Source organism: Ovis aries, chromosome 4, assembly GCF_016772045.2.
Source record: "Ovis aries strain OAR_USU_Benz2616 breed Rambouillet chromosome 4, ARS-UI_Ramb_v3.0, whole genome shotgun sequence".
NCBI lineage: Eukaryota > Metazoa > Chordata > Mammalia > Artiodactyla > Bovidae > Ovis > Ovis aries.
In genome coordinates, this window is record NC_056057.1 from 23,974,569 (window position 1) to 23,991,252 (window position 16,684).

A 16,684-nucleotide genomic window follows, 5' to 3' on the forward strand; every position below is an offset into this window, starting at 1 on the left:
ACAGAGCGAAGTAAGTCAGAAAGAAAAACACCAATACAGTATATTAATGCATATATGTGGAATCTAGAAAGATGGTAACAATGACCCTATATGCAAGACAGCAATAGAGACACAGATGTAAAGAATAGACTTTTAGACTCAGTGGGAGAAGGTGAGGGTGGGATGATTTGAGAGAATAGCATTGAAACATGTATATTATATGTGAAATATATATATTACATGTGAACCAGTCCAGGTGCAATGCATGAGACAGGGTGCTCAGGGCTGGTGCACTGGGATGACCCTGAGGGATGGGATGGGGAGGGAGGTGGGAGGGAGGGTTCAGAATGGGGAACACATGTATACCCCTGACTGATTCATGTGAATGTATGGCAAAAACCACCAAAATATTGTAAAAAGTAATTAGCCTCCTATTAAAATAAATTTTATAAAAAAAAACAAACAGAAAAAGATTTTTTAGTATAGCATAAAATGATAAAAATATCTTTTAAGTGGCAAGAATTCTTACACCACTCAAAGAAGGGGTTAAATGCCAGGAACAAGGCAAGGACTTTCAAAAACCTAACTATATTTTACAATGAGGGACAGTTGTGACTGTGTTAATCTTCATTGGAATAAGGATTAAGTAAATGCCAAACAATTTCATACAGCTCTGCTAGGTGGAAAACCTATGCCTACTGGCAAGTTTTCGTGGAAATATGAGCTCAAAGACGCACACACAAGTGGTGTGAATGTGTGGGTATCTGCCATTCATTTTGGGCAGCATCTGAAACTTCTTCCTCGATTCTAAAAGCCAGACTTTATAAAGCACCATAAAAGGTGAAAAGTTAGAGCCTTTTCTCCACCAGCCTGACTTGAAAATAGAGTCTGCACAAGAGGCAGCCTCCACCAATCAGAAGCACAAGCCTAGAAGATTAGTCAGATGGCAGTGACCCAAGGAAAAAGGACCTTTTCATAACCCACGGTGAGGACAGGCAGCAGCAGTGATAATTGAAGAGAAGGGTGTGTGACGGGGGGCTAACACTGAAAGGTGCCGTCTGTGCACAGAGTAGCAGCGGGGGGTTGGCATACATATAAGAAAATAATTATTAAAACTATCTTTAACTACAAATGATGCATCTGTATGTTTACACAATTCTATTGAATCATCAAAAAGAATTGGAACTTATATATAAAAATACATATTTCATATATATAAGAACTTACATATGTATTAGAACTTATATAACATATATATATATATATATATATGTGAAAGTGAAAGTGTTAGTTGCTCAGTCATGTCTGACTCTTTGCAAACCCATGGACTGTATGTAGCCCACCAGGCTCCTCTGTCCATGGAATTCTCCAGGCAAGAATACTGGATTGGGTTGCCATTCCCTTCTCCAGAGGATCTTCCCAGGGATCTAACCTGGGCCTCCTGCTCTTACCATCTGAGCTACTAGGGAAGCCCCATCATATATATATAGATATGTCTTACATTGAAACATATATATCATATTTATTATATCTATATTAGAACTTATATAACTATGTTAAGTAGTATATCTTATATAACATATGCTATATATATTAGAAATTATAATGTATAAATACTGATATAGATGTTTACGTATAACTATATATATGTATACATATTCAATGATGTGGTAAGATAAAAGTACAACTGCAGTTTTATTTCTTGTAAAAAAACAAAAGATTGAAATTGAGAAAAACAAAAAATAGAAATTGAAACAAAATATACCTTTTACAGTAATATTCAAAAACTTAAATACATAAGAAAAATTTATTGAGTTGGACAAGACCTTTGTACTAACCATATAAAACTTCACCAAGAAAAACTACATAAAACCTATATAAATGAAAAGATATATTATGTTAATGAATTGAAATATTTAATATCATTAAAATGTAAATTCTTCACAGATTGTTCCATATAATGGAGACAATCTCAACAAAAATAACAGCACCTTTGTTTTAAATATTCACATGACTGATGACTTAGCAGGTAAGAATCTTCTGGCAGTGCAGAAGACACAGGAGACTTGGGTTCAATCCCTGGGTCTGGAAGATCCCATCAAGGAGGAAAGGACAGTATACTCCAGTATTCTTGCCTGGGAAAGCCCATGGACAGAGGAGCTTGGTGAGCTACAGTCCAAAGCATTTCAAAAAATTGGACACAACTGAGCAACTAAGCACAGAAATATAAAAATTAAAAAAATAAACTTGGAATATCCAAACAACTTTGAAAAGAAAAAAACAAATCTGAAGGATTTACATGACCTAACTTCAAGAGTTGATAAAAATCCAAGGAATCAGGACAGTGGCATACTGAATATGCAAATAAAACAACGGGAGCTATAGAGGACAGACAGAGATCCATACATGCATGGTCAACAAGGGCCAAAACAACTCAGTGAGATAAGAAAAGTCTTTACAAAAAACAATGATGGAACAGCTGGACGGATATTCATACTAAAAAATCACCATGACCCTTACTTCACACCACGTATGAACATTAAGCTCAAATTGAATTACATGAAGGCAGAGCTTTAAAGATTCTAGAAGAAAATACAGGACAACATCTTCATAAATCAACATAAGCCAATATGAACCATCAAAGATTGTATTTTTTAGTAGTTAAATTAAAATTCATCAAAATTAGAATTTCTGCTCATCAAAAAAAAAAGACTATTAATAAAATAAGTCAGCTGCAGATTTGAAAAAATATTTTCAGAACACACATCTATAGAGCAAAGGGCTTGTTTCTAGAATATTATGAACAGATCATATAGCTCAGTTATTAAAAAAAAAAAACCTGCATTTAAGAAAGGCAAAAAGTCAAGCAGATGCTTCAAAAAAGGAAGATGTATGAGTAGTTGATCATAATAAAGTACTCAAAGTTATCCATTATAAAGAAATTGGAAATTTAAATTGCACTTAGAAGCATAATACACTTACTAGAAAGACCAGAATTCAAGTTTTTTCCCCAAGATCTGTCTACCAAAGCTCTTAACCTTTCAGCCTCTCAGCCATCTAAGAAATTACAGTTTAAAAATATTGGCAAAAACCTGGCTCCCCACTCCCACGAAACTGACCCACAACTTGGACAACGTTGTCTTAGTAAGTTTACAAACTTTTTTTTTTTAATATAGAGTTTAAATGTTCTAGTTGTTTTGAGCAGGAAAGTTGATCTGAAAACACTTTTGTTGCAGAAAAGAAGCCAATTCTGACTCCATGTTGGAACTGTTTCTTTGACTTGCTTTTAGTTGCTTTTGTTATTATTATCATACAGAATGGCCTGCCTCAGAGAATGCTGCCCCTCTACCTGACTGTTAAAGCACCTTTGTTCAGAAAGAGGTCCACCTGTAATTGGCAGGAAGGGAGAAAGTAACACATCCCCTGCCAGAGGCTTGCCATTCTAGAAAATGTTTGCAAAATTAATAGCTGTTTTACTTTGCTTCCTCACCTTCCCCCCCTCCCCCATTTCTGATCTATAAAAGAACCTGGCATCCAGACCCTGATAAGACAGTTTATTTTGAGGCAGCAGCCTGCCATCTTCTCAGTCACCTGGCTTTCCAAATAAAGTCGTTTTCCTTGCCTCAACACCTCCTCTCTCAGATCCACTGGCCTGTCATGCGGCGAGCAGGGCAAGCTTGGACTCGGAAACAGTTTCACTACCGAATGAAATAGAAGCCCTAGTATACTTTTAGTGTTGATTTCTAAACACATTAACAGGAGTTAACGGCTGTCTACAAATTCAAACTGATCAGGGAAGAAAGCTGGAGAAATTCAAGTTTTAGTTATTATAGCATTAATAAAAATAACATACATATATTGAGCACTAAGTATCCAGTATTCCAAATCTCATCAAGTATAAATCAAAGACATTTTCTTTGATCCTGGATGAGACAGAAGAATTCTAAAACTTCTATTTTCAAAAGTAAGTCCACTTTCCTAATTTAAAATTGTAGTGGGGTCGTGCAAAATATGAAATATTAAACATGTACATTTATGTTACCTTTCTATTGAAAGTCCACTGGCAACAATTAGGGATGAAACAGACATAAACCCACAAGTACAAAGGAAACGTGAGGGGAAATCAGAATCATAAAATTTTAAAACCTGGAAAAGACATGGGGACTGACCGAGAAACCCAAGGAATATAAACTTAAGCTGGCGGTGAAGAGGGGGCACAGATTCGCACAGAAAGGGAAACTAATTAACATTTTTCATGAAGAGAAATTAGTTCTTTCAGTGCAACCCCCTCACACCTTGGACCTGAGGGTATGCCAACCCCCCTGACTTATAGGATACTGGACCTTTGACCTTTACAGCAGTCAAACCACAGGGGCTCTGAGCTCAGGGTGTTCAGGCATTCTGATGGTAGGTGTATCATACCAAACAGACTGTAATCACATGAAGGTGTATACACTGGACACTGAGAAAAGTTAACTCCCCCTTCCTCATCTCTCATGAGTCAGGCTTAAACCTCACCCACCCACCCACCTACCCACAAGCACCAAGCAGTTGTTTCAAATCAAGGCAAAGTATTTTGGAAGAAACCAGCAAGCAGGAAAGGAGGAAGGGGAATCTTATAACTAAGAGGAAAGTCTCAAGCTATGAAATAATAATAAAGGTAAATAAGGATGGGGTTGAGAACAAAATGGATTCTCTGTGAAGTGCAAATTATGCTAGAAAGAGTTAAAAAAAAAAAAGGCATCATAGATGTAGAAGATGTGCTCAGTCATGTCCACCTCCTTGGGACCCAGTGGACCGTAGAGCGCCAGGGTCCTCTGTCCATGGGATTTCCCACGTAAGAATACAGAGCGGGTTGTTGTTTCCTCCTCCAGGGGCTCTTTCCAACCCAGGGATCACACCCCTGCCTCTTGTGTCTCATCTCCTGCTTTGGTAGGCTGACTCTTTACCACTGTGCCACCTTGGAAGCCCATAGTAGATGTCTCAGATGTCAAATAAAAGACACAAGAAAACAAGTTGTACGATTTAACAATATTATAAGTTCTGTCTTGGAACTCTAACATCTAAAAATAGTGATTTCAAAGATTGAGCAATTAAGATAAAAGTGGAAGGTAACTAAAAATGAAAGATGAGGGAGCACAAGTTTCTAAACCAGAATTTAGGGTGGAAGATTTGAAAATTAATTAGTTATATAGGAATAGAAAAACTAATCAAATAAAGAAAATAAGGCAGTTATTAACATTATGGAAGATGAAAATTATTTGGCTTGGTAAGCCTATACATCCCATGGATGGAGGAGCCTGGTAGGCTGCAGTCCATGGGGTCACTAAGAGTCGGACACGACTGAGCCACTTTAGTTTCACTTTTCACTTTCATGCATTGAAGAAGGAAATGGCAACCAACTCCAACATTCTTGCCTGGAGAATCCCAGGGATGGGAGAGGCTGGTGGGCTGCTGTCTATGGGGTCACACAGAGTCGGACACGACTAAAGTGACTTAACAGCAGCAGAAAGCCTATAGATACCTTCTGTTCTAAAATCATGTCTGAATAATATTGATAAAATTAATACCTATCCTCAAACATTATAATAAGCCTATTTTTGTTAGAATTTAAAAATACAATTAGTCTCCAAGGTCAACTGAATTATTGAACCAATAGGTTTTATTTTTAAAGCCAATATATAAGGACATAGAATTTTAGGTGCAAAAATAATTTAAGCTCAATATTAAAATTATTCTGTCAACACGATACCTTCCAAAGATGGGTACCTGTTACGAAATCACAAACTCATTTAAACTACTTTTTTTCTATTTTTATGCTCATGCAATTACACTTTATATAGAAACAATTATGTGCCCACACATGAATTTGGTTAAAAGATCAAAGGAAAGGCACATTATGTAATATGAGGATAATTCATCTAGAATTAATTTGTTTTCCAAAAGATTTTCAGGTTTTTAATCTATCTTTGCATTGAATGTGTCTTTGTTTTTTGTATAATATGTTATTGATATGAAAATATTATTATGGGAATAGTTTTTAAAGATTACAGTCTATATTTTAAAAGACATTTAAGCCGGAATTTCTTTAACTCATAATTTTTTACTGTTTTATGTATTTCAAGACCTACTTAATAAACCATAAGGGCAGTGGCAAAAATAATACTTAAGAGTTTTGGCATCTAAGGTAATGGTGTTATACTTTTTCCTATTTTCTACAATAGAAACAGTAATCTAAAAAAAGAAAGGCAGCTTTGCAAAATAAAAAGAGCATCAAGTCAGAGGGACTTCCTTGATGGCTAAGACAGTAAAAAATTTGCCTGCAATGCAGGACACTTGGGTTGGTCCCCTGGAGAAGGAAATGGCAACCCAATCCAGTATCCTTGACTGGGAAATCCCATGGACTGAGGACCCGATGGACTACAGTCCATAGGGTTTCAGAGTCAGACATGAAAATGACTAACAGACACACAGCAGAACAGAAATCATGCATTTTAGTCAGAGCCAGCTAAACTTATAGTATAAATAATAATAAACCTCTCTGGGCTTTAGATTTTTCATTGACAATACAGGAAGATTAACTAGATGATGTCTAAGGAGAGTGAAAAAGTTGGCTTAAAGCTCAACATTCAGAAAACGAAGATCATGGCATCCGGTCCCATCACTTCATGGGAAATAGATGGGGAGACAGTGGAAACAGTGTCAGACTTTATTTTGGGGGGCTCCAAAATCACTGCAGATGGTGACTGCAGCCGTGAAATTAAAAGATGCTTACTCCTTGGAAGAAAAGTTACGACCAACCTAGAGAGTATATTCAAAAGCAGAGACATTACTTTGCCGACTAAGGTCCATCTAGTCAAGGCTATGGTTTTTCCTGTGGTCATGTATGGATGTGAGAGTTGGACTGTGAAGAAGGCAGAGCACCAAAGAATTGATGCTTTGAACTGTGGTGTTGGAGAAGACTCTTGAGAGTCCCTTGGACTGCAAGGAGATCCAACCAGTCCATTCTGAAGGAGATCAGCCCTGGGATTTCTTTGGAAGGAAAGATGCTAAAGCTGAAATTCCAATTCTTTGGCCACCTCATGCGAAGAGTTGACTCATTGGAAAAGACTCTGATGCTGGGAGGGATTGCGGACAGGAGGAGAAGGGGACAACAGAGGATGAGATGGCTGGATGGCATCACTGACTCGACAGATGTGATTCTGAGTGAACTCCGGGAGTTGGTGATGGACAGGGAGGCCTGGCGTGCTGTGATTCATGGGGTCGCAAAGAGTCGGACATGACTGAGTGACTGAACTGAACTGAACTGAAGGTCTTTTCAATGTTAATTTTCAGTAGTTCTAAGACTGATTCTAGACATAGCAGTAACTTTAACGTACAGGGTAGTTCTCATTATCTGTGTGTCAATTATCTATTTTCTGGATATTTTTGTATTGATTTCCTTTTCACTAACTGTAAGCTCACTTAGAACTTATTCTAGTTAAGTCATCAATAATTTGATAAACACTAATTCAAAACTGAATGGCAAGTATTTTAAATAAAATGTGTAAAATTAATATTATTTGATAATTTCAAACAGTTCAGTTCAGTCGCACAGTCAAGTCCAACTCTTTGCAACCCCATGGACTGCAGCACACCAGGCTTCCCTGTCCATCACCAAATCCTGGAGCTTGCTAAAACTCATGTCCATTGAGTTGGTGATGCCATTCAACCATCTCATCCTCTGTTTTCTCCTTTTCCCCCACCTTCAACCTTTCCTAGAATCAGGGTCTTTTCCAAAGAGTCAGTTCTTTGCATCAGGTGGCCAAAGTATAGGAGTTTCAACTTCAGCATCGGTCCTTCCAATGAATATTCAGGACTGGTTTCCTTTAGGATGGACTGGTTGGACCACCTTGAAGTCCAAGGGCCTCTCAAAAGATTTCTCCAACACCACAGTTCAAAAGCATCAATTCTTCGGTGCTCAGCTTTCTTTACGGTCCAGCACTCACATCCATATGACTACTGGAAAAACCATAGCTATGACTAGACAGACTTTTGTTGGCAAAGCAGTGTCTCTGCTTTTTAATATGCTGTGTAGGTTGGTAATAGCTTTTCTGAGAAGGAGCAAGCATCTTTTAATTTTATGGCTGCAGTCACCATCTACAGTGATTTTGGAGCCCCCCAAAACAAAGTGTCACTGTTTCCATTGTTTCCCCATAAATTTAACATGAAGTGATGGGACCAGATACCATGATCTTAGTTTTCTGAATGTTGAGCTTTAAGCCAACTTTTTCACTCTCCCTTTCACTTTCATTAAGAGACTCTTCAGTTCTTCTTCGCTTTCTGCCATAAGGGTGGTGTCATCTGCGTATCTGAGGTTATTGTTATTTCTCCCAGCAATCTTGATTCCAGCTTGTGTTTCCTCCAGTCTGGCATTTCTCATGATGTACTCTGCGTATAAGTTAAATAAGCAGGGTGACAACATACAGCCTTGATGTACTCCTTTCCTGATTTGGAACCAGTATGTTGTTCCATGTACAGCTCTAACTATTGCTTCTTGACCTGCATACAGATTTCTCAAAAGGCAGATCAGATGCTCTGGTATTCCCATCTCTTTCAGAATTTTTCACAGCTTGTTGTGATCCACAAAGCCAGAGGCTGTAGAGTAGTCAGTAAAGCAGAAGTAGATGTTTTTCTGGAACTCTCTTGCTTTTTCCATGATCCAGCGGATGTTGGCAATTTGATCTCTGGTCCCTCTGCCTTTTCTAAATCCAGCTTGAACATCTGGAAGTTCATGGTTCATGTACTGTTGAAGCCTGGCTTGGAGAATTTTGAGCATTACTTCACTAGCATGTGAGATGAGTGTAATTGTACAGTAGTTTGAACGTTCTTTGGGACTGGAATGAAAACTGACCTTTTCCAGTCCTGTGGCCACTGTTGAGTTTTCCAAATTTGCTGGCATATTGAGTGCAGCACCTTCACAGCATCGTCTTTCAGGATTTGAAATAGCTCAACTGGAATTCTATCACCCCCACTAGCTTGTTCATAGTGATGCTTCCTCAGGCCCACAAGACTTCTGACTCCAGGATGTCTGGCTCGAGGTGAGTGATCACACTATCTTGGTTATCTGGGTCATGAAGATCTTTTTGTACAGTTCTTCCGTGTATTCTTGCCACCTCTTCTTAATATCTTCTGCTTCTGTTACGTCCATACCATTTCTGTCCTTTATTGTGCCCATCTTTGCATGAAATATTCCCTTGGTATCTCTAATTTTCTTGGAAAGATTTCCAGTCTTTCCCATTCTATTGTTTTCCTCTATTTCTTTGCCTTGATCGCTGAGGAAGGCTTTCTTATCTCTTCTTGCTATTCTTTGGAACTCTGCATTCAGATGCTTATATCTTTCCTTTTCTCCTTTGACTTTAGATTCTCTTCTTTTCTCAGCTATTTATAAGGCCTCCTCAGACAACCATTTTGCCTTTTGCATTTCTTTTTCTTGGGGATGGTCTTGATCACTGCCTCCTGTACAATGTCACAAACCTCCATCCATAGTTTTTCAGGCACTCTATCAGATCTAATCCCATGAATCTATCTGTCACTTCCACTGTATAATTGTAAGGGATTTGATTTAGTCATACTTGAATGGTCTAGTGGTTTTCCCTACTTTCTTCAATTTAAATCTAAATTTGGCAATAAGCAGTTCATGATCTCAGCCACAATCAACTCCGAGTCTTGTATTTGCTGACTGTATAGAGCTTCTCCATCTTCAGGTGCAATGAATATAATCAATCTGATTTTGGTATTGACCATCTGGTGATGTCCATGTGTAGAGACTTCTCTTGTGTTGTTGGAAGAGGGTGTTTGCTATGACCAGTGCATTCTCTTGGCAAAACTCTATTAGCCTTTGCCCTGCTTTGTTTTGTACTCCAAGGCCAAATCTGCCTGTTACTCCAGGCATTTCTTGATTTCCTACTTTTGAATTCTTGTTCCCTGTAATGAAAGGACATCTATTTTGGATATTAGTTCTAGAAGGTCTTGTAGGTCTTCATAGAACCATTGAACTTCAACTTCTTCAGCATTACTGGTTGGGGCATAGACTTGGATTACTGTGATATTGAATGGTTTGCCTTGGAAATGAACAGAGATCATTCTGTCATTTTTGAGATTGCATCCAAGTTCCACATTTAGGACTCTTTTGTTTACTATGAGGGCTACTCCATTTCTTCTAAGGGATTCTTGCCCACAGTAGTAGATATAATGGTTTATCTGAGATACCTTCAATAATTTCCATTATTTTTCTCTTGTCAAGCACCCATAGTCTACAGTTCCATATAACTATCCTTAATCAAGCATGTATCTTTTGAAAAATACACAGACTCAAGTGGTAGGTACTAGAGTGGGAATTTATACCCAGCATAAGGGTATAAGGAAGGAGAGTGAAATACTTTAATTAGAGATGGCAACACAATTCATGATGTGGGCAGGGCTTCAAGTGCAGACTATACCAGATGGCGATAGTGGTAAAGAACCCATCTGCCAGTGCAGGCAACATGAGAGACTCAAGCTCAGTCCCGGGTTTGGGAAGATTCCCTGGTGGGAGAATCCCATGGACAGAAGAGCCTGGTGGGCTGCAGTCTACGGAGTTGCAAAGAGTCAGACACAACTGAAGCAACTTATCATGTATGCACAGACTGGATCTAATATATTGTGGGAAACATATACACATCTAGCGAAGGCACATTTTAAGCAAAGGCATGAAGCTGGAGAAGCTCCGGGTTTGTCCAGTGACTAAAAAGTAGACTCATGAGCCTGGGACTTTTTATGCAAATCAAAGCCAAATGCAAGACGGGCCCAGTAGGTTGGGGTCAAATTGTGGAGCTGGATTTGTATATGGATGCTTAAGTTAAGGGCTCACTTTTGTGTGTTACTCAGTAGGGAATGATCAAAGGCACACATTCATTCTGAGCCAGAAAAGAAAGAGGAAAGTACAGGTGTGTAAAAGCTGACACGTTTTAGGTAATATGAGAGGAAGTTACAAGAATTCACAGCTCAGTGAAATGATGATTACATAGTAGGTGTTTGAAGTAGCAAAACACCTAAATGAACTTCTAACTAGAGGAATATCAATGATTAAAGAAACACTAAAGGCACTGAAGGCCAGCTGAGGTTTGTGAGTAGAGTTATAATCCATTGAACTGTATTTGTATTTCACAATATCTCTGGCAGCCTGGTATATTAGCAAATAAACTGGACTGTCCGAACCTAAGTGAAAAGGAATGGTTGACCTCACAGATTATGAATCAGTCTTTACGTGATGGGGTGGGAGATGCAAAAAATGCAGGCAAGCTCAAGAGGAAGTGGTCAAGGGGTGAGAATTCTCATTTTTATTTCGCTTAACATTCACAGAAATGTAAAGGAATTTACGTTAGCAAATAATGGTTCATTTAATTCTTAAAGGAACATACAAGATAGACACTATTATTATATCAGTTTTACAGTTGAGGAAACTAAGTCCTGAGAGGTTTTACATATGTGCCCAGATCACTTAGATAGTAAGGGTCAAAGCTAAGATTCATTCAATTAGTGAAATGAAGGGTCCAAGTTCTCGAGAATTGTGCTATAAATATTTAAAGTAAAAGTTGGAAAGTAAGTTAAGTAAACACAGGCTGTAGTACAAGTAAAACCCCAGAATTTAAATTCTTAGAATGAGAGCAGTCTTTGGAAACTACAAGCCTTGCGCATGTGTGCTAATTCGTCTCAGCCGTGTCTGACCTTTTCCGCCCCTATGACTGTAGACCACCAGGCATCCTCTGTCCATGCGATTCTGCAGGCAAGAATTCCAGAATGGGTTGCCATGCCCTCCTCCAGGGATTGAACCTGCATCTTTTCTGTCTCCTGTATTGGCAGGCAGGTTCCCTACCACTAGCACCACCTGGGAAGCCCTACAGGTTTTAGGGTGTAGCAACAAAAGTGAGTGGCTGAAATAAAATGGAGGTGAGGTCACAGATTTGAGGAATGTAAGGAGACTCTAGGAGGGATATACTGAATGACTCTCCATAAAGCACTGTTGTGGGCTTAAGGGAAAGAGGGCAAGTCGGCCCTGGCACAATGTTCTCATCTATGCGTCTGGATGGTTGGTAACTTGTGCCAACGAGGAGACATACAAATATAATTCCTCCACAACTTGAGGACATGCACACCTACTTTCCAAGGGTGCGTGGGAGCAGGTGAATAAATTCCTTGTACTGATCGGTGGGGGGAGGGCGGGGAGGGTGGTCTCAGTACCTGCAAAGCCCACATTTGGGCATTAGCATTGAGTTAAAGACCAGCGATGGAAAGCAAGTTGAAGATGATGTAATCAGGGGAAAGTTCAAGAGCTTTGGTTTGTTAGTTTACTTTCAATGGGAAAAAAAAAAATGCTTTCTTCTAAACATTTTATAAATGCCTGGCAGAGAAGAGAGGTGGAGAGATTAGAAGTGGCAGCAACCACTGAATAGATCTATAAAACATTGTTTTGTGGGGTAAGAAATTTAAAACAGTCCCATTCATTTGTGTAATAACCCAGGCAAGTGAAGTGAAAGTCACCTAGTCGTGTCCGACTCCCCATGGACTCTAGCCTGCCAAGCTCCTTTGTCCATGGGATTCTCCAGGCAAGAATACTGGAGTGGGTTGCCATTTCCTTCTCTAATAATCCAGGGAAAGCATATCAAATACCGTCACAGACAATTCCAAGAAACAATTGTAGTTTCAGGTGAATTGTGTGTCTGTGTATGTGTGTGTGTTATGTATTTTCATTAGACAAAAGGAATTGCATAAACCAATGCTTCTCAAAATGTGGTTCCTGCCACATGAGCATGACCTGAAAATTCTAAAATCCCATTCCAAGCCTGCTAATGACTAGAGTTGAGGCCCAGTAAGTGTGTTCATAAGTCCTGCAGGTGATTCTTACATGTGATAAAGTTCAAGAATCTCTGACCTAAGGCAATGTGTCTCTACTCCTTTATTACTTAGCTACTTGAAAACTGAGATTCCAAAACAACACTCAGCTGCAAAAGTTAATTATATCAGGTGCTTCATCATATCCACTTTTGTGTTAATTTTAATTTTCTTACTTTCTTCTCTCCAGTATATATTGTGTTTAATAAGTCATAACCATTTTGGAAATAAGTATGTATTAAATTAACTACCAGGGGTTTCCTTGATGGCTCAATGATAGAGAATCCACCCGCAGCACAGGAGCTGCAGGAGATGCTGTTTCGATTCCTGGGTTGGGAAGATTCCTTGGGGAAGGAAATGGCAATTCACTTCAGTGTTATTGCCTGGGAAATCCCATAGGCAGAGGAGCCTGGGGGGCTACAGTCCATGGGGTCGCAGAGAATCGGACACAACTGAGTGACTAAGTACACAGGCACACCAATTAACAACCATTAAATTTTTTTAAAAACTTATTGAAAAACTTTTCAGAATCTGTAACTGTAATACAACATATGAATGTTCAGTTCAGTTCAGTTCAGTTGCTAAGTCGTGTCCGACTCTTTGCGACCCCATGAGTTGCAGCACGCCAGGCCTCCCTGTCCATCACCAACTCCCGGTGTTTACTCAGACTCACATCCATCGAGTCAGTGATGCCATCCAGCCATCTCATCCTCTGTTGTCCCCTTCTCCTGTCCCCAATCCCTCCCAGCATCAGAGTCTTTTCCAATGTGTCAACTCTTCTCATGAGGTGGCCAAAGTACTGGAGTTTCAGCTTTAGCATCAGTCCTTCCAATGAACACCCAGGGCTGATCTCTTTTAGGATGGACTGGTTGGATCTCCTTGCAGTCCAAGGGACTCTCAAGAGTATTCTCCAACACCACAGTTCAAAAGCATCAATTCTTCGGCACTAAGCTTTCTTCACAGTCCAACTCTCACATCCATACATGACCACAGGAAAAACCATAGCCTTGACTAGATGGACCTTAGTTGGCAAAGTAATGTCTCTGCTTTTGGATATGCTATCTAGGTTGGTCATAACTTTCCTTCCAAGGAGTAAGCGTCTTTTAATTTCATGGCTGCAGTCACCATCTGCAGTGATTTTGGAGCCCCCCCCCAAAAAAAAGTCTGACACTGTTTCCACTGTTTCCCTATCTATTTCCCATGAAGTGATGGGAACAGATGCCATGATCTTCGTTTTCTGACTGTTGAGCTTTAAGCCAACTTTTTCACTCTCCTCTTTCACTTTCATCAAGAGGCTTTTAGTTCCTGTTCACTTTCTGCCATAAGGGTGATGTCATTTGCATATCTGAGGTTATTGATATTTCCCCCGGCAATCTTGATTCCAGCTTGTGCTTCTTCCAGCCCAGCGTTTCTCATGATATACTCTGCATATAAGTTAAATAAGCAGGGTGACAATATACAGCCTTGACGTACTCCTTTTCCTATTTGGAACCAGTCTGTTGTTCCATGTCCAGTTCTAACTGTTGTTTCCTGACCTGCATATAGGAATTTGTAAATGTGCAATTGTAAAAGGGAAAATGTACAAGTACATGGCTAGGGAAGTACATGAAAGAAATGTTTCTGATTTAATTGGTAGAGCAAGGAGCCAAACACTGGCATTTAAGAAACAGACATAAACAGAAGCTCCAGATGAGTAAGAACCAGGTTAAGGTCCTCCAAACTTGAGGATGGTAGAGAGGAAAACCACAATATAGCTGGTACCTTCATGTGCTTCTAACTTGAAATGCATTTACTTTCCAGACCTGGTGAAAACCACAGTGGTAATGTCAGGAGCTAACAGGTCTGTCTATGAGGAAAAGCTAAAGATATGGTTAAGACAAAAAGAAAATGTAACTGAATGTTATAAGCTCAAAAAAGAGCTGGAAAACTCACAGAACAGAGAGAAGGGGAGTGATAACACTGAAGAAAGGTAAGCGGCAGATCAGGTTTGACTTGATTCATCAAATGTTTTTGAATCATTCCTGGGTTAACATTCTGCCTTGCAATAGCGGACAAAGACTACGGATTCAAAGATTCAAACAGAGAACTTATAACATACCAAAACATACCTCTTAAGAATTCTACCTTAAAAACAAAATACTTCCAGTTGACCTAAAAATAATTAAACTGGAACACAAAGACTGTCTTGGGAGAAGTAATGTTGTCTTTATTCATTCTCAGACCTGGAATAGAATATTTGTCTTTGGATTTTTAAAATCATCCCAAACCTGGCCCTGATAACACCTGAGAAAACTTTCTCGCTGGCCTTTACTTCAATAGAAATTCACTAAACATTAATATTTATTTTGGAATGAGAGAGATTTCTACAGGTTCTTAGGAATACAAATAAATCTTGAAATGCAAATATTCAACATTTAGAACTAATAAATATGTATTTAAAGAATGATGTTAATATGGTTTATTCATAACCTAAGCAGGTGTGACTTAAATAATCATATATTAAATTCTTTACTAGTAACAGAAATATTATTTTAAAAGTTATCATTAAATTTAACCAATCATGCTACCTAATCATAGTTCTGAGCTGTCATAATATTCTATATTTGATTTTAAAATATCAAATTTAGGATTCATTGTCTTTACTATCATCCCAGTAGCTAGCAATGTTAAATTCATTTTAATGCTACTTAATATAACCAGGCTAATCAGATTACTGAACAAACCATCAGCTCTCTATTTAGCAAGGACTTTAGAGACAGAATAGATTATTAAATGATTGGGCTTACAGTAAAGGTTTAAAAAAAAAGTATGTTCCTGCCTTGCAATGAGTACAGTCCGCCACCAGAGAGAGCTCAGTAACTGTATTTTATTAAAGAGATCACATTTCCTTTCAACTAGATTGAAATTCTCTATCAGAAATGCCTGCTACATGCTAGAAGGAAAATAGCTATTCTTTAATTATAATATTCAGAGCTAGTTTCTAGAAATGAAACTCTCATATTTGGCATTTAAGAAATTATTTGTTCCTAGCAAAGAAACTTAGTCCAGAAGCTTTCAAGGAAGATTTCCAAAGAGAAAGGCTCAGGTAGACTGTGTATAATGAACTGAACCCTCTTTCTGACCAATGAGAAGATCTTTTATATATTAGAAGATCTTTTATATATTAGAAGTAAGCGTTTTTTGTTTTTTTTGTTTTTTCAAAAGAACACAAAAGATACTTTTCAACATAACCTGGTTAACAAACTGAGCAAATTAAAAAAATAGGTCAATTGATGAACATACTCAAATACTCAGAAATAAATAGACTTTGATCAATAATAACCTAAAATTGATAGATTCTTAGTATCTTTTAACTGTCTGATTTTCAGTTGGAGGATTTTTTATTATTAATAACCAAGGTCACTTCATTTAATAAGAATGTAGGCAACCATAGCAGAAACAATTTTAAGTTTGTCAATATCCAGGCCCTTCCCCCACCCCAATCATGATAAGTAAATTAAATGAAGAAGCACATACACTCCAGTTTATCCTCAGGTCTTCCTCTTTCAAGGAGAGACAGGTAACAGACTATATCTTTCAGATGGATTACTTCTGGGGAACACGTGTTTGCTGGAGAAGTACGAGGAGGGGTGATGGCACCTTTATTCATTTTCAGACCTGGAAAACAAATTATTTGTCTTTACATACTTAAAGAAATTCACAGTGCTCTCAAACAAAAAAAAAAAAAAAAAGGAAATGGAGAGATAATGAATACATAGACCATATAAAGAACTGTATATTTCTTAGGCATCAA

At 38.4% G+C, this 16,684-nt stretch overlaps 1 protein-coding gene across 15 annotated transcripts in view; it reads right to left on the reverse strand.

The window, feature by feature from the left end:
• Positions 1-16,684, reverse strand: part of DGKB (diacylglycerol kinase beta) — a 1,339,752-nt gene that overhangs the window by 637,725 nt on the left and 685,343 nt on the right. For all 15 annotated transcript variants that reach the window (XM_060414944.1, XM_060414942.1, XM_042248425.1 and 12 more), the window contains one exon: positions 16,408-16,548. In XM_060414944.1, the coding sequence (XP_060270927.1) occupies positions 16,408-16,548 (141 nt within the window). The remainder of the gene's footprint in view (positions 1-16,407; positions 16,549-16,684) is intronic.